This window comes from Taeniopygia guttata, chromosome 3, assembly GCF_048771995.1.
Source record: "Taeniopygia guttata chromosome 3, bTaeGut7.mat, whole genome shotgun sequence".
NCBI classification, from domain to species: Eukaryota; Metazoa; Chordata; class Aves; order Passeriformes; family Estrildidae; genus Taeniopygia; species Taeniopygia guttata.
The window spans coordinates 114067501-114091406 of NC_133027.1; the positions used below are offsets into that span (position 1 = coordinate 114067501).

The 23906-nt window shown below is 38.6% G+C and overlaps 1 protein-coding gene across 11 annotated transcripts in view; it reads left to right on the top strand.

Annotated features, from left to right (window-relative positions):
- Positions 1 to 23906, top strand: part of WDPCP (WD repeat containing planar cell polarity effector) — a 144827-nt gene that overhangs the window by 65546 nt on the left and 55375 nt on the right. For all 11 annotated transcript variants that reach the window (XM_072927664.1, XM_072927656.1, XM_072927659.1 and 8 more), the window contains 3 exons: positions 7931 to 8540; positions 12689 to 12877; positions 15387 to 15510. In XM_072927664.1, coding sequence (XP_072783765.1) covers positions 7931 to 8540; positions 12689 to 12877; positions 15387 to 15510 — 923 coding nt within the window. The remainder of the gene's footprint in view (positions 1 to 7930; positions 8541 to 12688; positions 12878 to 15386; positions 15511 to 23906) is intronic.

Genomic DNA, 23906 nt, shown 5'->3' on the forward strand with positions numbered 1-23906 from the left:
TAAAATGAAGCTATCTGGCCATACTCTGCAAGATCCAGAGCCTGAATTTAAAATATAAAAACTTTTCTGGACAAACATCTTGTATAGATGCTTCTGTATTTGGAATTTTATTTTCAGTTTATCTTTACCCACTTCTAATATGGACTAAAAAAGCCCTGACTGTTGGAGAAGAGCACGAACTCAAGGATCAGCTGTGGAATAGTTGTTCTGGATTAGCTATTGCAGACTATTTCCCTGTAGAGAAAACCCCTAAGTAACACTTAAGAATAAGCTACTTTTACAAACAGCATCCTACTCTCTTTAATTAGGGAAGATGTAAATGTTTTAATGTCTTGGAACTACTTTGATACTTAGTTACTTTGATAACTAATATTAATTTAAGTGAGATTATTTTCCCTTGGGATTTTCTACCTATTGAAAGTGATGAGAAAAGGTAGCTGAGACAGCTTTTCTTTTCTTATTTCTGTCATTAGTCATTGTAGAATTAAGTTTAAATTACCTCCAGCTCTGCCTTCTTTACTTCTTTTTGATTGACCTCTCTCCTCTTGTGGTCATCTTTGACTCATCTCTGTCCTCTGCCTGATCTACACCTGCAGTTCTCCATTCCCCCTGCAGCTATGCCAAATCACACAGAAAAATTTACTCTGGGAGCTAAAATGTGAGGCTGTTCTTTGTAAGCTTTCCCAGCCCTGTGCCAGTTATTATGAAACTTCATCCTACTAACATTTCAGACCTTATTTTTTACCATGACTTCTGTATGCCCAGGTTCTGAGAGCAACATTCCTGTGTCTATTTTATTCCTTCCCATATCTTCCAGAAATCTCCCTATTGCCACCCTAACAGTTTGCAGTCTGTGTTTCCTGAGATGATTTTTAGAGACACTTTAATTTTAAGAAATTAACAGAAACCATCCTATCACTTTAAATCTCTCTGTGTTTCATTTAATATGTTTAAGGGAGATTTTTCAGGGAGATTTCCAAGTTGCAGCATTCCCCATTCACAGCATTCCTCTTTCAATACATTTTTCTGGTTTAAGCTCTTTTCTGGTTTAAACTCAAGCACATCACTGGTGCTTTACACAATAGTGATAATAAACATTCTCTGAGGCTTTAGGCTTAAAGTCATAATGATTTTAATTTGGCCCATATTGTAACAGAAATATAAGAAACTTCTTTTTAAAAGAAGCACTGCCAAAACTGACTGTTGCTTTCCCCTTTCTGATTATTTGCCTGTACTTTTCTGTTTTAATTCTTAGATCTTCAGGTGAGATTTTTTTTTTTTTTTTCCTGTATTCATTGATAAAATACCAAGCACTATGCCAGGGCTATGTAAAACTAAGTCATAAATGAGTAACCAACTGTCTTACTGGTTGTCATTTAGGCTGTTCCATGCATTCAGCTCTTGGATGCCCAGGAAGTGCTGTTTGCTTGAGGTCTTCTGTTTGATTTCTGTAGAGTTCCTTATGGGCAGGGATTAAATTCCTGTGCATGGATGGGAGAATGTCATAACCCAGAAGCTCTAGAATTAGCATCAGCCCTCAGTCTGCATTTAATTGAGGTGCATTTCCCCCCTACAGTCTCGAAGGGAAACTTCAACACCTTTAACTTCTGAAGGATATTTGATAGCTTATATGTGAAAAAAAAGCATACTTAGGATTTCTAGACAGCTTGTAAACAGTTACTCTCTAGGTCAGGTACCACAAAAATACAGTGGTTCTGGAATCATGCTTATTTGCCTCTCTTTGCCTCTAATCCCTTGCCATTTGTAGTATTCCTCAGGTATAGATTTGAAATAAAACCTGGACATGCCATTGTTATTCATTAAAGTAAATCCATATTTATCCATATTTGATCCATAATGTGAATTTACCCCTAGTGAAAGATTGTTGTCAATGCAAGAAGAATGAGAAGTGTGAATTTTCTCAGTTTAGAGCATGTATCAAAAAGAAGTGTAGTAAAGTAATACCACCAACATTTTACTTGAAAAATGTAATGAGTGCTTATTATGAGGATGAGGACAGGAATGGCTCTGGGATGAGGCAGCTCAAGCCCTCATCATCATCATCACCTGTAACTGCACGTTCTGTGTTGGGATGATTCACACTGCACAGGGAGTCTTTGGGGCATTGTGGACTTCAGCAGCTTTTCAATTTAGGGAAGGAAATACATTTTGCTTTATAAACACACTAGAAATTTGATTTGAATTTTGCCACATGGCTTTTTATTTTTAGCATTTACTACTATTAAGGCTACAGACAACCACTCTTCCTCTACCAACAGAAATAACTTTTTCCTCACAAATCTTGTCTCATTTTACTGATTTTTTTTTTTTTTTCTGAGATCAGTGTTTATTCTGCTGAATGCTGTGAGATTGGGTGAAGAATTGTCCCTTGAAGAAGTAAAGGTGCCTTTCTCTGTAGCATGTGACCTTGCTTTGGTGTGCAATGCATGTTGCTGCAGGAGGTTTTCTCTGTTGGACCTTTGTCTGCTTTCCTGTGTGCATAGGTTTCCTCCAGTAAACTCACCCATTCTCTAATTTATTTATTTAATTATTGGGGTTTGTTTGGTTTATTTTCTTTGGGGTTTGTTGGGTTTTTTTAACCTTAAAGTACCAATGATCAAAGAATGTTATTTAAATTGTATCCCTGTGGAGATAATGCTGGTGTTTTGATTTCAAAACCAGAAGAGGAATCTTCCAGAAATTATTTCAGACAATTTGCTATGAATGAATAGGATCTGATGTGAAATCATCTTTGGATTAAATGCTTTGGGAGAAAGTCATGTTCAAATCAACATGAACTTTATTCTGCAAACACGAATTAACAGGAGGTGCTGATGCCAGGGCACAGTTACTGCACCACTTTGCATTTGTCTTCACCATTCTTATTTTCACTCCATTTAGTGCTAGTGGGAATGACGGAAATTATACTTCAATCTTGTGGAAAAAATAATTTCCCTGAGAGAGAATATTATTTTTTCTTTCTCCCAAGAGATAATATTTAATAGTTATTGCCTTCACATTGTGCCTCGGATTTGTGAAATAAGCACAGCAGATCTTTTCTGTGTGAGCTGTCCTACAGTTACTGGAGTGCTCAGAAAAACATCAACCCTGTGTGTCTGAATGGCTGAAATACCTCACACACACACACAGCAAAGAATATGAAATCCTCAGTGTCACATTGGGTTAGAAGTTCAATGAATAATACAGGATAAAGATGATGATGATAAATTTTGAAAGAAAATAAGGATAAGTGTTGACTGGAGATCTAAATAATAAAATTGCATGTAGGTCTGTAGATACAATGAAGCCAAATAAGTAACCTAGAGTAGGAGCTTTTGATTTTTATTTAGAAATGTTTTAAAATAGAATGTTTTAAATGTTTTAAAAAGAAAATGTTTTTTCCTTTCAACTTCACTATTTTTTAGGTCATATTTAAAACTATTTTACTCTGGTGTGCACCACACTTCCCACTTTACATTTCTAATTAAAATGTTTGTTGCTATTTGGAACCTCACTGTGTGAAATTCAATAAGCACTTTTTTAACATCCATAAAATAAATCAAACATTCTTTTCTCATCTGAAAGACACACAGTTCAGTCACAGCAAGCTTATTTCTCTGTTTCTTTTGTTTTCTTTTTTTAATCTGCCTGGTAAGCCAATTTTCTGCTTAAGACTACTGGTTAAAACTCTTACTTGTTTTGCTATGTGGACTTTATCCTTTCCCAGCACTCTATGCAAAATACTTCAATTTTAAGTGTTCAGAAAATTTCACTGAGAAGAGTGATACTGCCCACACAAGCTAGCACTATTATTTCTCTCAAACCTAAAATGAAAGAGAGCATTTTAAATAGCATAGCAGGCCTCTTATTTACAAAGATTAACAGATTCCTTTACTTGGATTGTTATGATTCCTGGCTCTAGGATTTGGGAACCTGGCACGTATAGCATCCCTCATCCTGCTGATGAACTGAAGCAAAGTCCAAGGGGAAAACAATATAAATGTGCAGTAGTGGTGCATGACTGCTACATTAATAAAGGAAATATGTATAAATTACATGGACAGTGTTTAAATGCATATACTGTATTTTTGTAGCAAACATGTCATGAAACTTTTAAATTTTTTACTAAATGTATTTCTTTTAAAGAAAGTAAGTGGTTTTACTTCATGCAAAATACTTCCAGGAATCTTTTCTGGAAATCTAAGCTAGGTGCTTAGTCCAAGATTGAAGTATTGAACATTGAATGGACTGTACACCCTGCCTTGTGATATTACACCTCTGTCTTTTCAGGCCCACTGCCCTGTCCCCTCCTCCACAAATCTGACACTTGTTCTACCCATTTCTGAGGAAACTCCTCCAGCTTTTGCTTTCCCATTCCATAAGCAAATGTTTTGTTAAATGATTTAATGTCACCCTTTAGGGTTGCAGAGAACTGCTTCTCATCAGGAGGAATCTCAGTGGGTTCCTTTAAATGGAAAGCTGAAGCACTATATGCACTATATTTACTACCATGTCTCTACTTACTAGATAGGAGAACAATTGACAGAATGCCATCTTCTTGGGGAAAAAGAAAAAGAAGTTTTGATTTTTAGACTTTCAAAAGCATTATTAACATTACTGTAGCTGTGTGTCTCTTTGCTTTAATTGTCCATGTAGTGGCATGAAGAATGAATAATAAAACTAATTTCTGACAGAGAAACCCATATCTTCCCTCTCAGATGAAAGAGAATACTCATTTTTTCCCTTCAGAATGCTGAATACCAGATAGATTCAGCAGAACTGGAAGGCAGAACAAAGAGGTCTCTCGGCTTGGTTCTCTTCCTGCAAGAGGCACATGAGGCCACTGATGCATGAGAAGCAGCTTATCTGTTCCAATCTGGGGAGAAATGTTCCTCTTGTTTTCAGCCAGCATTTGAACAGCAGTGTCTAGAAAGGTTTCCTTTAAGCCTTATGTGTTTAAACATTATGCCAAACCTTATGTTGTGATAGGCATCAGACAGTTTCTCTCCTTGCAGGAACTTTCTCCTAGTTTAGAATTGTGTCATATACAACAGGCAGACTTACCCTAGACTTCATTTCAAGGATTTGCTTTCAAACTATGTGAAGCCAGGAAGCTTCTCATCTCAAGCCTCATTAGATTAGTCTTCCAAAATGGAAAATTCTACTGCCTTTGAAATTCTAGGTAGTGATCATCATTTTGTCCTACTTTTGCTCTAAGAAGGGAGGACAAGATGATGAATTGCTTGCAGTGTACTTGCTGACTCTCAAACAGTCATATGGCAACATTTGGTTTTATGGATGATTGTTTCTATTGTTATTTTTCTCCAGTCACTCCTATGTAGTTGTAAAACCCATGTTTCACATATTTTCTTCTCTATTGCCTTAACCTTCAAGGCCAGTCTCTCTTTGGAATTTAATAGTGCTTTTAGACTCTCATCTCTCATAGGCTGATGATTTTGTGGATCTTCATTACTTTCTTGGAGCTTTTGAAGAGTTGTCCAGAGAAAAATACTGGTTTGGGGTCAAAATATGTAGCAGAATAATGCAGTACATTGAAACTTCCCACAGGAAGAAAGAAATATGAGTCCCAGAGAGCCTCAAGGCTCATTTCACTGAAGTTATAGAAGCTGTGAAGACTTGCTTGGGCAAGATTTCAGTGTCACACATTTGAAAGGGGCTACCTGAGTCTCTAGACATACTCCCAGGGAAAACTGCAGAACAAACGGTACCACTTCACTTTGTCTTTATTTGGGGTTAGACAACTCTGTGGTCACAGTAATCCTTTGTCCACAATAACCTCTTTTAGGAGTTTCCTCGCCATGCAAGGAAATTTAACACCCTAATAAACACACTTCAGCAGTTCTAACATCTGCACAGTAGCCACAGCAAGGTTTTGTGGGCATAAAATTACTAGTTGCAGAGGCTAAGCCATGGGGGAGGGAATGGTTGAGGTGAGAAAATGTTTTTCAGACTATAAAAGTAAACTAATCTTTTATATCCTCTTTTACATATTTTGATGGATCTTTGATACGTATTTTCATGGATCTCTGTTGAGATCTGTTGATGGGGTTTTCACAGGTTAAATGCATTGGTTTCTGCATCAGGTGCTTTTATATTAAGTGGTTCTTTGCATGTCCCTAGCTACTCATCTAAAACTAGCAAAGATTTTTGTATTAACTGTCATCTGGTTTCCAGCCAGAGAACTGCAATAATCCTTTTTTTTTTTTTTCATTCTTTCTTTTGAATTAAAAACCCCTTTGCTGACAAAATAAGTAAACTGTCAGAACAAAATATCCTAATCAGTCTGATCAGCATCCCAAAAAGCTTGTTTATAAATTTATCAGTTACTTCAGAAGTAATCAGTAATATGCCAAAAAAAAAAAAAATCTGAATTTCTTATTCTCCTTTACATGATGAATGGCTAAATTGCATATTCAGTTGGTCTTGTGATCTGTGGAAGTCAAATTTAAATTGCTCTAACATTATGTGTACCTTTCTGTTTTCACCCTGAAATTTCTAATTTCCTTCCTCATCCTCTCTCTACTTTTTATCACATTTTTTTACCCCTTTCTTTGCTTTCATACCACGCAGACTCAAGGAGTTTCCAAAAGTTGTGGCAGGTCAGCAGCTTTAATTTACAGTGTGGAGATTGTGGGTATACATGAGAGCAGAGTTCAGCTCAGGTTCACATTTTCCTTTCACTCTTTATTTCCGCATGAACAAACACCAGCAAGTTTCTGACTGACTTACACTACTCTCATTCTTCTAGAGCCACAGGTTTTCTTTCTACTTTTTATGAAATAGCTTTTCATAAGCTCATCTATAACTTATTTACAGCTGTTGTTTCTCTCATGGTTTCCCTGCTCAAATCCTGTGTGACATCTCTTGCTCAAACCCATTTATCAGAGTTCATGAGCCTTCACTGTCTCCACTGCTGCTTCCACCCCTTAAGGGTGCTTGCCACCTTTCCACACTACAGATTCTTGCTCTTTGCCAGCTGCTGTCTTTTTATCACATTCTGCCTTTATGTTCTTCTTCCCATCAGTTTAACTTTCAAGTACCCTGTAATGGTCCCCACTTTTCTGCTATCACAAATTCATTATTTCTGCATCTAAAACTCTATGGCACCCAAGAACATCTACCACCTACTCATTTGGCAATGTATAGTAGGTGCTGTTTTAACATGCCATTGTTTCTACCACTACAGAGGAATATTTTCTGTTACCATGGCCCAAAGCAAATGTTCAAAAATCCTCTATGCTTGATGCTTAGAGTAACTTGCTATAGATTTTTCTGAGAATTTTGGTATTTTTTGTCGCCCTGATTCTTGAGTTTTTCTAAAGCCTTCTGAGTTTACATTTTATTGGGAAACTTTCCCACACAGTTTCTGTAAATAACGTGTTGTTTTGCATTCCTTCATGGGGGTGGAGAGACTTGATGTACTAGTGCTTTGTCCAATGTCTTCGGAGAGGTGGCCCATTCACTCTCCAATCCACTGTCACCTTTAGAAAAGTATAAAAGTTAGAGTCAGAAAATAAACTTTCTCTTTTACCTTGCAAAGTGGCAGGTAGCTCGCGTTGTGCTTTCTCATGCCCTATAGCAACAATTTTTACCCCAGAACACTGTGAATTATTAGTTATTCTTTTGCATCAGTCCTTTCTCCTCTTGCCATCACTGACCATTCCCTCTTTTATCTTTGGCTTTGCTAACCTGTTACATAGGTCCAGACAAGCAAATATGGCTCAAACTCTATAGCAGAGTTTTTTTAATCAAATGATTTAACCTTCCAGATGTTAGAAGAGTAGATTTCAGAGCTCCATCTCCAGAATGCCTACTTGTGCTGACCCACGGGCGAGCGCGTTGGCAGCAGACTGTTTTTAAGAGAAAACAGCTACAAATGAGTGCCAAAAAGGGCTTTGGGTTTTTCCAGGTGCTGAGCTCCGTCCGCACGGAGTGGGAGCCGCTGGATGCGAGGTTCAGCCGCGTGGAGCCCCAGCAGGTGCTGACGGTGGAGCGCTCGGTGTCCGCGGCCCAGGAGCCCATGGCCGACAGCTGCGCCTACGCCTGCGGCCTGGGCCGCGTCCAGCGCGCCGCCCTCACCAGGGTGCCCCTGCCAGCCAGGGCCATCAGCTGCTGCAGGGATGGCACAGGAGACAAGCTGGTGCTGGGCTGTGAGGACTCCTCAGTGGTTCTGTACGAAGCCTACAGCCAAGTGACTCTGTTGGCCCACACAGAGCTGCTCCCTGCCGTAATGGCCTACCACCCTTCCGGAGCCGTGCTGGTGGTCGGCAGCTCTCAAGGGGAGCTGCAGCTCTTTGACACGGCGCTGTCCCCAATTAAAATTCAGCTCTTGGCACAGGAATATTCACCTGAGGCAACTCTGCAATTCAGTAAACACTGCGACGTGCCCAGCAGCCTCGTCCGGATCCAGTGGGCTTCTCCTCCAGGTGCACTTCCCAGTCCCGACGGTGTGGATGTTCACGATCGTTTGTTGGTTAGATTTGATAAAGGACCCTTGGGAGTGCTTCACTTTAAACTTGGTAAGTTACTAAGCACATCTGTTGAATCTTGAGCTGTCAAAGAAACATCTGTATCCCACAAGGTTGGGAACACCCTAATTATAGGTATGTGAGCCTTAGAAGCAAATTGTTCCAAAGACATCTGAAGATACTAAGGAGTAAGTATCTTCAGATACTTACTCCTTAGATACTTACTCCTTAGTAAGTATCTATGAATTAGTAAGAATTCTATGAATTCTTCTATGAATTCCTATTCTATAAATAGGAAAAGGTATAAAATTATTGTGAAACATAAAGAACTATATTCATAGACCCCAACCTGCTGCCTGATCAGCATCCCATAACGTTCCTCACTACTTTAATAAAGCATAACAATATTTCCTCTGGAAATTTTATTTAATCTGTAGTATATAATCTTAAGAATTGTATTCATTCTGTAGTAATAACCCTAAGAAGTTAAAATAAGCTATATTTAATAATAGAACAGTAATGCTATTTTCTTTACCAAATTTTTTTTTGCATGTGTGATGTATGTTTGTCCAGTATTCTGTTCTTCCTGGCTTTGGTACATGAAGTTGCACCTTTTTTTTTTCCTTTGAAGACTTTCCACAGAAGAAGAATGATTTTCATAATCTTCAGAGAAGTTTGGTGTCTCAATTAATTTGCAAGGAGTTGTGAATAAAAGAAGTAATAATGTTAATTTTAGAATTTATATAGCGCTTCTCTTTTTAAGTGTGAAGAGACTTTAAAAGAGTAAAACCACAACTAACTTCCTTTTATAAGCAGAAAAACAAGAAGCAGTAAAGAAAAGCTAAAGGGCTTTCCAAGAGTTACACAGTGGCTGAACTAAGAATAAAACCCCTGCAGTGGCTCATCAGTGAGAACTGTATTCATTTCATTCAAGTCAGGCAAGTTACAGTGGTGCAAGCCCATTGTGAGAGCTAAAAAAATAATCATGCTTAAACCCTCTGACTCCCAAGCCAGTGTTTCAGCAGGGCAGACAGCCATCCTGGAAAATTTCTGCATTTTGCCCATTGTCTGTCCAAGAAAACAGGATTACTTCTGTAGATCTTTATGTGAGTTTTTAATGATTCTTTTGTATAAAGCTATTGAGATTAGGAAGAAGCCTTTTTTATAAAAAAACCAAAACCAAACAAATTGCCAAAAGACTCAAAATAACAACCTAGGTGATAGTAAGATTTGAAAATCTACCTAATTTCTTTACTTAATGAGACACACATGTACTTTTGTGGGGAAAAACTGTCTAAAGTTACCAGAGACCTAAAAATGTGAAAGACTGAATTAAAAAAATTTAACCAATGTGGCACTGCAAAAAGCTAAATTAATGTAATAGGATGTTAGTAACAGAAAGATATTGGACTGACTTATAGTTGTGTAGTTTTAAAAGAGCTGATCCAGATTATTGCTGTTATCCAAAAAAAAAAAATCATTCATTTTGAGTAATTAGCTGCATTAAGTTCAACAACAGGTTTAATAGTTACAGAGTACCCCAGAACACTAATTATAACAGCTATTTGATGATTTTGTGCATGTTAGCCATTTAAAAAAAAACCTCTAAATTATCTCTGTCCTGATTTGGTGGGATGGAGTTGAGCAGGAGGCACTCTACCCACCTCTACCTTGCTTTTCTTCAGTCCTCCCTGGTGAGGTTTTCTCACAACAGCTTTCCAGAATGCACAGCTTCCCCCTTGCTATCTTTAGCACATTTATGTTCTTACCAAGGCGAGCAGGCTCTCAGTACAGGGATTTAGAGGCCTTTCCTGCTAATTGCCAGCTTGTAAACTTAATTGGACTGTCTCCCTGGGCACCGTTCCTAAATCAATTAGGCAGTGAGTTGGCTGTCACCTCTTTTTCCCAAGCAGGTTGCCTGGAAGCGCACCACCCTGGAGAAGTCAAGCATCCAAATGGGAAGATGTTGACCTCTACAGCTGAAAGTTATCACATTTAAAAATTCATTCTGTATAATTACTGTAAAATCTCTTCCAGGAAAAAGACAAAACTCTCTCCCCTCTTCCCTCTCTCCCTCTTTGTAGTCCACCGTGCAAAAATATGTTGCTCTCTATTACATCCTGGTGTTCAGCTTTATACCTCATCTCCTCAGTTTGCCACTCTGCCAGGGGAGCATTGTGATTATTAGTAAGTCCCTCTTCACAGTCTCAGCAGTTTTTAGGTTTCTGCTATTTAAGAAATAATGCAAAACAAATTAATTAATTAATTAAATGCAATAATAAATTATACAAAAGAATTAGGGGCTCGTGACAGCAAGACCCAGAGAGGCATTCAGGACTGAAATAAAATCCATGAGTAACACATGGCTTGGAATTTTTTCCCACAGAAGTCTGTTAAGAAACTTTGTTAATGGGAATAGACAAGTATGTTTTTAACTTCCCGCTACGTTATGGTTTTGGACAAGTTCTGTGTATCTCCATTATGCTGTCTATCCAAATTTATTTCAGGAAAAAGTCATATTAAACATACCCTCAAACATTAATGGCAAATATTTTTGATGTCTAATGCCAAACTCATTTCCAGAAGCAGCTTCTTGTCATTGATGTCAGCCCAGATCTTGGATAATGGCCAAACATGGTGCTGGTGCCAGTGGTTCAGCATTGTTGGCCACTAAAGGCATTTTAAATATAGTATTGTATTTCATTAACATGAAAACATGTATTTTCATCTTCACTGAGAGGTTAATGTGGAGATTACCCAGCTGCTGTAATACTTTAAAAACACTAAACATTTAGGAAGAATAAAGTCTGTCATAAGTATTAGATGTTAACAAGTTAAATATGGCTGTTATCCATCATAATGTCCATAGGCTTTAATACATGAAAATATAAGGTGAAATACAATAGAAAACCTTTCTTTAATGATGCTAAAAAAATTAAGTACTTCTCTGTTGGTAAATGGGAATATGGAAGGTTTTTCCCCAAAAACGTCAGTTCTGTATGTGCAAGTTCTCTGCAGTTTACTTCTCCTCAAGCTGTATTCAGATGTTTTTCCCCTTTTTATTTAACTTCACAAACCGTATTCACAATAGTTATGAAAGTTTTCTGAGGTATGTTTTATAAATAACAGGTCTGCTTTTCTCTGTTACCAGGCCTTGTTTTCCCCAGCCAGCCCTATGGTTTGAATAACAGTATTGAAATTCAGTTTGTTCCCTTTCTCATCAGAACTTTTTCCATATGTTTAGTTTTAACAAACAATATCAGAATATAAATTGAGAATTTAAAAAAAAAAAAATTTAAAAACACCAACCCAAAAACTATGTTTTTATTTAAAGAGAGTAAATTTGTTCTGGTCTCTTTCTAATATTTGGAGGTGTACTGATAAAGAATACTCTATCAGAGCAACCCAAAGTGAGCAGGAGTTACTAAAATTCCATGTGTGGTTAATGTCACATGATCATTTGGTTAGTCAGAGACAATAAATAACATTACTTCCTGCAGCTTTTTAGTCATCTTTTCTGTTTGGAAGCCAAAATCTACAAGTCAAGAAACATTTGTGTGGCAAGCTTGTTCTTGGTTTCATGTGCAACTGTAATTCAAAGGTCTGTAGTGTCAAGGTGATGATAACTTCCATGCTATCCCCTCAGAAAAAATGATCCACTTAGAGAATATTGCCAAGCTAGAAGGAAGTTCCAGAGCAGTTGCCAAATGGAGAGTAATTTTGAATAAGAATTGATTTGAGGTTGGAGCTGCTCTACACTTTCATGCAAAGATACATCTGTGTGAGACAAATGCTGGAGTTTAGTGTTGTCCAGCGCTGTTTCCCTACAGGAATGAGACGCTGTGAAAGTGAATTTATTACCTACCTTGCAACAGTGATAACTGCAAATAAACTTGTTCTAACTTGTCTAAGCCAAATTTCATTCTGTAATGTCACCAGTGACTTTTGGCTACATTCATTCAATATCCATGTGTGAAGTTCATTGATGACTTTTGTCTGCTGTCCAGCACCCTCAGTCTAAGTATATCAAGATAGTAAGTGCTATCTCTTACAAAAAACTTAATACTGAAACCCATCAACTTAATTTTAAATTATGACAATTCTTTTTAACTGTGCTGAAAAGGAGTCAGCCACTGGTTTACATACTCTGTATCAGAGTATAAACCCATTATCCCTGGTTGTAATATCTCTTGTTAAAGGTGTGCTCACAAGAGGACAACTGGGCCTGGAGGAAATCATCCACCAGCACATTCGTTATGATGAGATACAGGAGGCAATCAATGTCCTGAGCACCATGAACTGGAACACGATGGGCCAGCGGTGCTTCGTCTGCCTGAGTGCCATTTGCAACCACCTCCTCAAACAAAGGCTTACACCAGCCAGAGAAGGTGAGAGAAGCTTTGTATTTCTCATGGATTTCTGTGGTGTCTTGGTAATTCATGTGGGGATTATGACAATGTATTTGTTGGCTGTAGAAACAAGACAGTAGTGAGAATCCACAGGGTCAGCCAGATTATGGTGCCTCATAATCACATGTTGTTGTAGACAAGTAATTTCTATAAAATCTGGACCAATGCATTTACTACGTTTTAGTTTGTATCAATAGTGACACTAAAATAATGCATAGTGTAATATATATATATATATATATGCTATAGGCTTTACTTAATATATATAGCACTAGCATTATATTCTGTGACTTCATTACATTCTATAAATTTAGCTTATGTTACAGACAAAGGTTAGTTAATGCAGGATTGAAATATTTGTGTTATATTCATGCTGAGACAGCACCAACTTAAGGAGAGATGGTTCCCTGAAGTGGGGACAAGAGATTTTAGTGTGTTTTTTAAGGTGCTTTCAAAGGCTCATTCTTTCATTACAAAATGCAAAGGCCTTGAATACGCTATCCTCTGCTGCCTCCTTTAGGATTAAAGCATTTGTCCTCACTGTAATCCAGCCCCCTGCAGTAGTAGCTGGGGTCCCTCAGAAGAAATTATGAATTTTAAGTTTAGCCCCATCTCTGCTAAAGCCTGGTGTGGTGCCTTCCTCTTGATTTGCTGTCTATCTTGAAACTCAATAGACTTCAAGATTTGAAGTGCCTTGATTTATCGAAGGTGTTATCCTCCAGTCTAGCAGGCAGACAGCTGGAGACCAGGCATCTTTTGTGGGAAGAGAGAATACTCAGGATTCTGGTGTGTTTGATGATAGAAAAACTCCAAGGTGTCCTACATTGCTGCCGAGCCATCAGCTATCCCATTCTGTGGGATCTGATTAAAAAAAAAATCTCTGTGTTGCAAACACAACATATTAACTCTAAATAAAACATGCTTTGAAAAGGACCTGTGAAAAGGGCTGGCTATGATACTCTTCTAAAAATATGTACATTATAAACAGATGTCTGTGTGTTTCCCCCATGCAGCTCCCTAACACTGTTTACAGAAGAGGGAATTTTATTCTATCCAGGAGTTATTCTATCTAAATCTAACAAATTTGGCATGGTAATTTGTTTTCTTTTTTATTAACAAAACCCAGTGGGACCCTTTATTTATAGTGATGGGGCAGTTATCTTTGAGATCTTTATCCTGCCTTCAACATCAAGCTGGGCTATTTAATGAAAGTATAACTGTGCCAGTAGTCACTCATATTCCATGTCAGTTGAAATATTTCAGAAGTTCGAAACATGCTGTCAAGAAAACAGCAATGGCAAGGGAGTATGGCTTGTTTTTCTATTTTAATCTAAATTGACTGCTGCTTTGAAAAAAAATACCTTTTAAGTTCGACTTATCTTACTATCTAGATTAGAGATAACACAAAACTAATTTACTAACAGCTTGCCTGTGTAACTAACACAGGACTATTAGCACATTTAGTACTATCAAGCCTAATAAAAGCAAATGTTACTATGCTTGGAAGTAAAGAGTAATTGTCACTAAATACAGAAATTCCTCGTTCAAACAAACATTAATAATGGCAAATCAATGAGATTCTGTCTGCCTAATGAGACAATGGGTTATATTTTACTTCTAGAGCAACATAAATATACAGCAAATACTTATATAGCAATTTCTCCCTTTTTCTGCCTATAAGTCCTTGTACCATATTGTTAACTCTGAGGTAAATGTCAAAGAGCATGAATATTATTGATCATTTAATTTCCTTTCAGCTAAGCCTGTGGAACACACAAGTATATTGTATGTTTACTTGCATTGTTTATAATTTTGTATTAAAAATGTCTAGAAAAATGCCTAAGAGCTTGAGCTGTGGAGTACAGCAGTCAGAAAGTATTTAAAGAAGAGAGAACTTGTGTAACAAAAGGGCTTTATTTTATTGATTACAAGGGAGGTTATCCTGCTTCCCACCACTACATGCTGTCAAACCCTTAGGGTTTCTAGGCCCTTTTATTTAAAATTTTAAAGAACTGTGGGCCGAAGGAGGTTCCTCAGACCTCAAGGCCATCACAAAGAGGGTTCTGTTACCCGCTGACCTAACACAATAATCCCTGAAAAACTGTACTCCCTTGTTGTTTGCCTAAGAGGACAAAGACGATTTCAGCTAATTGAGAGTTGATCTCTACTGGACAATCTTGTTCACACTGTATTAGTCTCATGAGTCACTTTTAGTTGTAGGCTGCTGGTGAGAACTTGATGTGTTATAGACTTCTTTATCCTTTTGATAGCTTTTGTTGCTCAAAGTCATTGTCAGCTGTGCCTCCAAGCCAAAGTTTACATGCAAAAAGATTGTTTGTACGATCTGTCATATTTTAATTTCATCTGTCCTTCAACAACATCACATTTCATCACTGTTAGAGGAATTTGACTGACTGCAAACATGAGCAACCTGTTGTAATTGAAACTAATTCACTTGTTTCATTGCTGCTGTGTTTGAATTCCACAGCACAGCTTGAGGCAAGCCTTGGAACCTTTTATGCTCCAACAAGGCCTCTCTTGGATAGAACTGTGCTGGAGTACAGGGACCCCATCAGCAGATATGCAAGGAGATTCTTCCACCACCTGCTCAGGTGAGTGACAGTTTCAGCTTCTATCAACTTAAAATTGATTGCATATTTCAATAACTACCTACTTTAATGTGGTTAACATTTTCTAAGAGGACCACCCCTGAAAAAAAAAAATGCATTCATTGTTAATGTTTGTTTAACTTGCACTTTGTTCTTTTCAAATAGAGTAATGCAGATAAAATGCTATTCAGAGCTCTTCTGTCATCAATACACTTAAAATTAATCACCCTTTCCCATTTAGCTTGATAGAAAAAAAGATAACATGCTTCTGAGAGACTGATATTCACCAACTGCTTGCAGAATACTTATAGAAAGAACTTTAAAACTTGGAGAAAACACTGAGTTTAAAAAGATGCTAGAACACAAAAGCATGCTGCATGGTCCAGGACATTTTTGTCTTTGCACCACTGAAATCTGATCATTCTGTCAGTCTCACTTTTAAAATACTCATATGTAAATTCAGGTTCCAGTAAAGAACTCCAGTAAAGAGGAGTGCCATTAAAATAAGAGGAGAAAATACAATGTTGAATTTATCTGTGAATTGTATAGAATCTTAGAATGGTTCAGGTTGGAAGGGACCATAAAGATCATCTCATTACAACCCAGCCACCATGGGCAGGGACACCTTCCACTAGAGCAGGTTGTTCCAACCTGGCTTTGAACATTTCCAGAGGTCTTCACAGCTTCTCTGGACAACCTGTGCCAGTGCCTCACCTCCTTCACAGTAAAGAACTTCTTCCATATATCCAACCTAAATTTCCCTTCTTTCACTTTGTAGCCATTACTTCTTGTCCTACCACAGCAGTTCCTGACAGAGTCCATGTGAGCTCCTTCAGATACTGGCAGGTTGCTATGGGGTCTTCACACAACCTTCCCTTCTCCAGGCTGAGCAGTCCCAACTTCCTCACCTTGTCTTCACAGGGAAGCTGCTCTAATATTAAACAAAAAATAATAACAAATTCAGCAAGAATTTATAGCACATTGCTTTATTGTTGTATTTTTTTCAACCCATTACAAATATTGATCTGCAGCAGTTCAACCTGTTCACAAATATAGCTGTGATATTCCCTTTGGGAATTATCCAGTGGGTGAAAATAAGGAGAAATTACCTTCTGAATGATAAAATGTTTGTAACATCTTGCTGAGAAGGAGTTTAAATGGACATAATGCAAAGACTTACAATGCACCCTTTTGCAGTGATTCATCCAGATTGTATATACATTGTCTGCATGGGCAAAGCAAGTTACTTTGATAGCATAGAATGTGCTTTTTTTTTTTTCAAATCTGGAATACAAGTATTCTCAATTGTCTTCTACATTTTGAGCCTGAAGAGGATCATCTTCCTGGTGAACAGGTCCATTCCAGTGGGGAAATTATTCCTTGTAGAAGAATGATCCAATATTTGCATAAAACTCGCTGGAGTTTTCTTAGCACACACGGCCACAACAGTGGGTACAAACTCTGTCATGGCCTTTCTCCTAGAAACCAGCAGGGAAGATGCTCTTGTGGCAGTGGCCAAGTTGTTGTGGCCGTGGGCCAGTTGCCTGCAGAGGACAGATGCAGGAAAAACGCCTCAGAGGCTGCTGAGAGGTGTAACTCCAGTGCTCTTACATCTGCAAGAGAAAGGTGTGTTCCCTCTGACTCAGGGTTTGCTTCCAAGTGCTAACAGGCATGCAGAGGCATGGGGCCCTGGCTGAGCTGTCAGCCTTGAGGCTGCAGCTGAAACACTGACTCAATCCTCCTCAAACAAGAACCTTCAGTGTCAGAGTGCTGCCTGGACAGCGTGGGGCACAGCAGGAGCTGTGCACGAGAATGTCCTCATGTCTTTCACCTCCCACTGTACAGCAGCCCTTGAACAATCTATAGTTGTGGCAGTTTTTGGAATAAATGTGTTATTTTGCCGTTTTCCTGTTTTCAAAGGGATTTGTATTCAACCGAATCAAAGTGATAGGATCATGTGATTGCTGCAGAACAGATGGTAATGCTTAAAGCTTATCTCAGAAGACATAATCTAAGTACAAAATTAAATGTTCAAATATGGGAGATTTATCTGATAGAAAGCAAGGAAATGATGTTCAGAGCTGATCATTATTGCATTAAAGTGGCTGTGCCTTAATTGGTGTTTATTTCCTTTTAAATGTTTTCTTAAGTGACTAGAATGATTTAGGTGTAGGCTAAGCAGAGAGAAGTACAGATTTGTTGGGGAATGGTAAACCATGGTTCTGGGTGACTGAATGCCATCCAGGCATGATGCAATGTCTAGGAGGATCACAGGGAGGCACAGTGCCCACTGATTCAGACACATGGAAGCTGCAGCTGCTGCTGTTACCTCTCTCTGGGATAAACTAGCGAGGCAAGGCACTCCTGCCAGCCTGATCCACAGCTGTGGGTTCAGAACAGGAGAAAAGTGAGAAGGGAATTATGCTCCTGCCTTCTCAGGTCAACACGTTATGTCCATGAGGACACTGAAAATGGGGAGTTCCTCCCACTGCCTCTTTGTCAGGGAAAGCAAGCTCAGGTGACTTGGATGCAGAAGTCCTGTAAACTGAGATTATAAGTTTGATGCAGCATTAGGGGGCATTTGTTACTCTCTTGTGAGTGTGAAGAGACTAAAGCAAAGTGATCATTTGGTACCCATAGAGCAGCAAATGGAGGAAACATAGTGCTTTCTAAATTATGTGCAGTAAAATTGTGGCTGATATTCAGAAAGTGTTTCTTGTCATGGAGTGGGGCCTTCTGCAGTTCATTTGGGCTTCAGGAAGAGCAAGCAGCAGATTCACAGAAGTTAAACCTAAAAGACAAGGACCTAAGGAGAAGAGCTCAGAGGTTTGGTAGGAAGAGTCAGAGAAGTGGGGTCAGGAGCATGAGTAAAAGACAAAGTATTGGGGACAAAGGCCTGAAGGCAGGTGTGGGAATGTACAATGTCCTGCAAGAGAGGCAGAGTGGCAGCCCAGAGCCACATGGGGGAGGACAGCTCAGGATGTGTGTAGTGGGCTGTGGAGGAGACCAGGCACATCAGAGATGGACAGGGAAGGGTGGAATCTTTCATACAAGATTAAAACATTAAAATGCTTTAAATATTTTGAGATCTAAATCTGAAAAATGCTCCTATAAACAAAAGGTTTCACCCCACTCTCCAGCTTTTCTTTGAATACCCCACCAATATGCCTTAAGTCTTCTTACAAGGACCAGCTCATGGGAGAGAAATATTAATTCATTCTACATGCTGAGACAGTCTTTGACCTGCCTGCTGAGTCTGCTAAAAGTTCCATTTATTGTTGTACTTTTAGTATATGTATTTATTATTTGCTGTACTTTTTTAAAAGTTCCATTTATTGTTGTACTTTTAAAGATGCGAGTGTCTGTATTTACTAGAACTGAGAAATACAGTTACCTTTTCAGAAGGGCTATCCTCACCTAGCAAAAATCATGTGCCAGTGATTTTACTCTTCACTATAGGCCAATAGGTTGTATGTTCAGTTGAAAATAACTGGGGACATCCATTTTCACATTTTCAGGAGATCATAGTCTATCTATTTTTCTACTATCAGTGAGGTCAGTTTCTAGAAAATGCTGGGAATCCTCTTCAGGCATGAGGGCACTTTAGAAGGAAGATGCTCCATCCAAACTGAGATGGGCAAAGGAACACTGACAGCACAATTGAAACAGATTGCAATTCGAAGGAAGGAAAATTCTTTGCAATATATTGGATTCAGCCATTTTATTTGTATCAGTCATTATGAAAGCTAAGTTCTTAAATTTGCTAACCACACATCATCTTCAGCTTCCACTAAAATAGAAGCTTAGAGCTTTGCAGGCCCTGAATGTAAAATATGGAATACCTCAAAAAACAAGCATTCAGTATACAAAATTAAAATTAAAGGCCTCTTAATTATATACCAGGCATCCATTACAACAGTATTTATAGAATGAATAATTATTTTCCCTCTAAATCCTTATCTATAATTAAAAAATACAGGAACTGAATTACAAGTACAGAAATGTATCTTAGGTGTTCCTTGCCACTTCAGTAGCACTCTGGTATTTCATTATGATGTCACTGCTTCTAATAACGCATTATATCATTATGTAAAACGTTGAGCAGAGGTGGATTTATTGGGAAGCCTTGGGGAGCTGTAGCCTCCCTTTTGGCCCCCACCCTTTTGCTGGGTGTATTTGTGTGATGGAGGAGTGGCTGCAGCGCTCCTGCCTCTGTCTCCCAGCCCCGCGTAGGGAGCGCGGAAAGGACGGAACCATTTTTCACTCCTTAACCGCGGCAGCGCTGACTCACGGCTTAGCTTCACTCTGATCGAGCATTTGCAAATTGCACTTGTCGTATTTTCCAATGCATGAAATTATCTTGTTTGTTTGGCACAGACACACAGGCACAAGCACACGCCTGCTCTGGTGTGTTCCATTTTTTGAGTGAGAAGGCAGGGCTAGAAAGTAAAGTCTGAAATGCAGCACAGGACTTGCAGAATTAAGATGCAGACACAGTTCTGCCATTCTGCTGTGCCCTTTCCTCCTTTGTAATTTCATTTTTGTGTTTGTGAATACCCAGTTTAAGGATTGTTTTTCCTTTTTTTATTTCCTACATGGAAAAATACTGAGATTCAACCACTTGCACCTTTCAATCTGATAATTTCACTAAGAGAATGTAATTTGTTTTTTTCATAGTACAAATACTTGTACTATAGAAGAAGTATAGAAAAAGTATAGAAAAAGTATTGAAAAAGCAAAGTTTTGTTGTAAATAACAACATAGTGCTTTTTCATCTTTCAAGAGAAAGGTGCAACTCTGATCACATTCACTGGTAGAATTTTGGATGGATTAATGAAAGATTCTCCTTTGTATGAATCCAAAAATGAGAACCTCCACCATGTTTTTACTTTTGCTGTTTTCACTCCTTCACAAATCTCAGAAGTGTTTTACTCTTCGCAATGTTCCATGTAAGATGCTACTGGGTAAATGCAAAAAATTATCTTCATATTGGGCAGAACATTCATCAAGTGATACGACTTTGCACACAGGACTTGATAGGGCTCCTTTGTAAATAAACACACTCTTAAAGAAGATGAGAAGGTAAGTGGTCATTAGCATCAGGGGAGACCTGCTTCCAGCCACCACTGATCTTCATTAATCACTTTACTATTCAAGAGTTCTGAAGTGCACTTCTATACTACAAGACACCATGCCTGGACACAGACAGTTATCACTTAAGTCCAAGACAGCCTTTGAAAAGCTAAAATAAAGCTCTTTTGCCCTGCAGGTACATCACTAATGCAGTACTAACTACCCCTTGGTAAGCAGGTTCCTGTATCACTACACTGCAATCTCCAAAGTAGATACTCACTGTGAGTATTTCCATCCTAAATAGGACCCTAAATCAAAGGTAAAAAAAATGCCTCAGCTCCATAGGAGTAGTTCTCAATCCCATCTGCTGCCAGCTGTATGGAGCTGAGAGACAGAGTGAGCCAAGAGCTTTTATGGTGCTTTTTAAGAGCACCCTAGAAGTAGAATCTATAATTATATTGGTACATAGTGTGTCACAAAATATGTATAAACATTAATGATGACATGCTTGAGAACTAAGAATGTCTTTTATATTTATAAGGTGACCTATTAGGCATTAAATTATGCCTTCAGATAAAATGATCATTGATGACAGTCAGGTTCTCTATGGTGGCCACATGAACAGAATTCATCTCTATGGGAGTAAGTTCAGTAGTAGCATTTTCACTAAAGTAGCACCTTCTGGAGAGGACTTTGAAGAGTCATTTTTTGTCATCTTTTGAAAAACGATCAAAACCAAAGGTTTTCATATTACCACAGCACTGTTAAATGAGAATTTATATTGCTGTGATGGAACTACACATGAAAAGATTCCCCTGGTCATGTTTCTTGACCTGTTTTAGAAACAAGAAATGAAGGCACCTATTTCATGGAAGTAGGTTATTTTTGCAGTTAAAGAGGTTAAAGATCTCATAAAAAGTTTAGACTGTCTTTGCTTCAGTCCTATGTTGCTAATGATTTCTTTTCTTTAACCAGTTCCAACACAGTTTTCAATTTCAGTCAGATACTTTGGTGCTACAGGAATGACTCTAGGATTTAATTCTCCAGCAATGATTACAATGTAAGAAATAATGAGCAAAATATTGGGGTGGGGGGACAATGACATAATTGCTTGAGAACAAAATGCCATGAAGATAAACCACGACAAATCTCTGACGGGGATTTAGGCAAGATTTGCTGCTCAGCCTAATGGGAGAGACATTGCTTGGAGGAGAGGAAGAAAAGCCCCTCAGACACACTTGGAGCAGTCCCAGAGCTGCTGCAATCTGGAGCCACTTTGCACAGCCAGCAGCAGATGCAGTTTGGTGGCCCAGAGTGCCAGAAGTCATCCAGTTCTCTCTGCGTCCCCACCCGTGGGACTGCACTAGAAAAAAGGAACACGGAATAGCTACACTGGACTGATATTGTTTGTGCCAAATCTATTCCCACGTGCTGGTTAATCTGACTTTGATATTGCTACTTTCAGAAGCTGAGCCCACATTGAGACCACTGTTGTGTTGTGTAATTGATAATCTGCCCTTGTAAGGTGGCTTTTTCCTGCTGTACTAGCTGTGCAATTTCCCTGAAATCTTAAGGGCTTTGGGCATACACTGAGTGCAAATATATCATATTCATGGACAAAACCCTCAAAAATTAGTTCTTAGCAACATATCTCCATCCTGGAGCAGCTGTTGAAAGCCTTCCCAGGTCATCAGTTTCTCCCTCTCCATCAACTCCACCTAGTCACTAATAGCATCTTTTAGAGTGACACTCAAAAATCTGTAATTTGAGGTCCTGACCAAGAACTGAATTTAAGACTTTTTTTTTCCTTTGAAGTTTATCTAGATCAATTCACGTCTCATCTCTCTACCAAGACACTTTTTCTCCATTCATCCTAAAAGTCTTCCTGAGCCCCACCATTACACTTCCCTTTCCTGTATGTGGACCATCTGGCAATATTCTGTTGTGAACTCAGCTCATCAGATCAGTTTTCTCTTACTCCCTCAGAGTTTTTTCTGACTTTTCTCCCATTTCCATCCAGTGCCCTGCAGGAAGAGCTAACTGAATAGTCAGGCAGCCCTAGGCTTTCTGTCTTCAAATGCAGATCTGCCTTTTATGGTTCGTCAGCACCCAAGAGCCTGTGAAGGAAAGAACACCAAAAGGAAAATGTAGAAAAAAGTCAGCAATAATCATATGTCCAATAAATGCACGTAGTGTCTTGGGGGTGCACCTCTCATGCCTTAATAATGTAGAATTTATGTGTCCTACATGCTCATCTGGGCTTCCTCTGTAGTTAGGATGAAGACATGGGCACCCAAAGGATGAGTAATCCCATTGAAGGGAGATATCTCAGATAAGCATGAAGAGTCAAACGTCAGTGCCTATCCCTATCAATTAACTACAAAAGGAGCCTACCTAATTAGCTTAAATTAGCCATGTAAAGGTAAGCTGTTTGAAGATAAATGGAATGATTTGCACTGTAAATGTCTAGCTCCTGTATAACATTATTACTGGCCAGTTAACAGAAAGAACTTAGATGCTCAGATAGTTTCTGTAATAGAATGAGAGAGGCACATAGACTAAAGAAAAATATATCAATATATACAAAAAGTGGACAGGCATGTAAATCTCTTTGAAAATCTCCTTTTGACCAGTTGGCCAAGACAGGAGAGAATGGGGATGTTTCTTGGTTTACACTGGTAAGTGCTGAAGTATCAACTAGAGATAGATAAATAGTAATATATGACCAGGAGTATGTAAAATTATTTCAAAATTTCTAAAGGTAGTAAAGGATAAAACATCTGAAATACACACTGTGGCATGTAACCTCACATTTAGAATGACCTTAGCACCTGAGGACAAAAACAGGGAAAATATTAAGCTCATTTTCAAAACTGTCTGGAGAGACCTTGGAGAACTGTGCCCTGTAAGTCCAGCCTCTGTAGCAGTGAAATGAGCAGAAACTATGTTTTAAAAATGTGTGAACATACAGACAAATAATGTATTGGGAGAGGGTCAGCAGGATTTCTGTAAAGGCGAGTCACGTCTCAAAATTCAAATTCTTTGATGTCAGCAGTCATGTGAGTAATGGCTGTCCAGCTGCCACTGAGGAAAGTTTGACCACTGAAGACCTTTTTGGAGGGTCTCTCACCAATATGTCTTAAAGAAACTAAGCTGCCAGAGGATTGGAGGGAAGCTTCCCTTTCATAGATAATTCATTAATTAAAAGGTAAGAAAGAGAGCAAGAGTAAATGGTCAGTTGTCATGGAGGTCACCAATGGAAATTACAAGTATAGCAGATCTGTTCTTATAAGTAACCTGGCAAGGGAGCAGACAGTGAGCTGCCA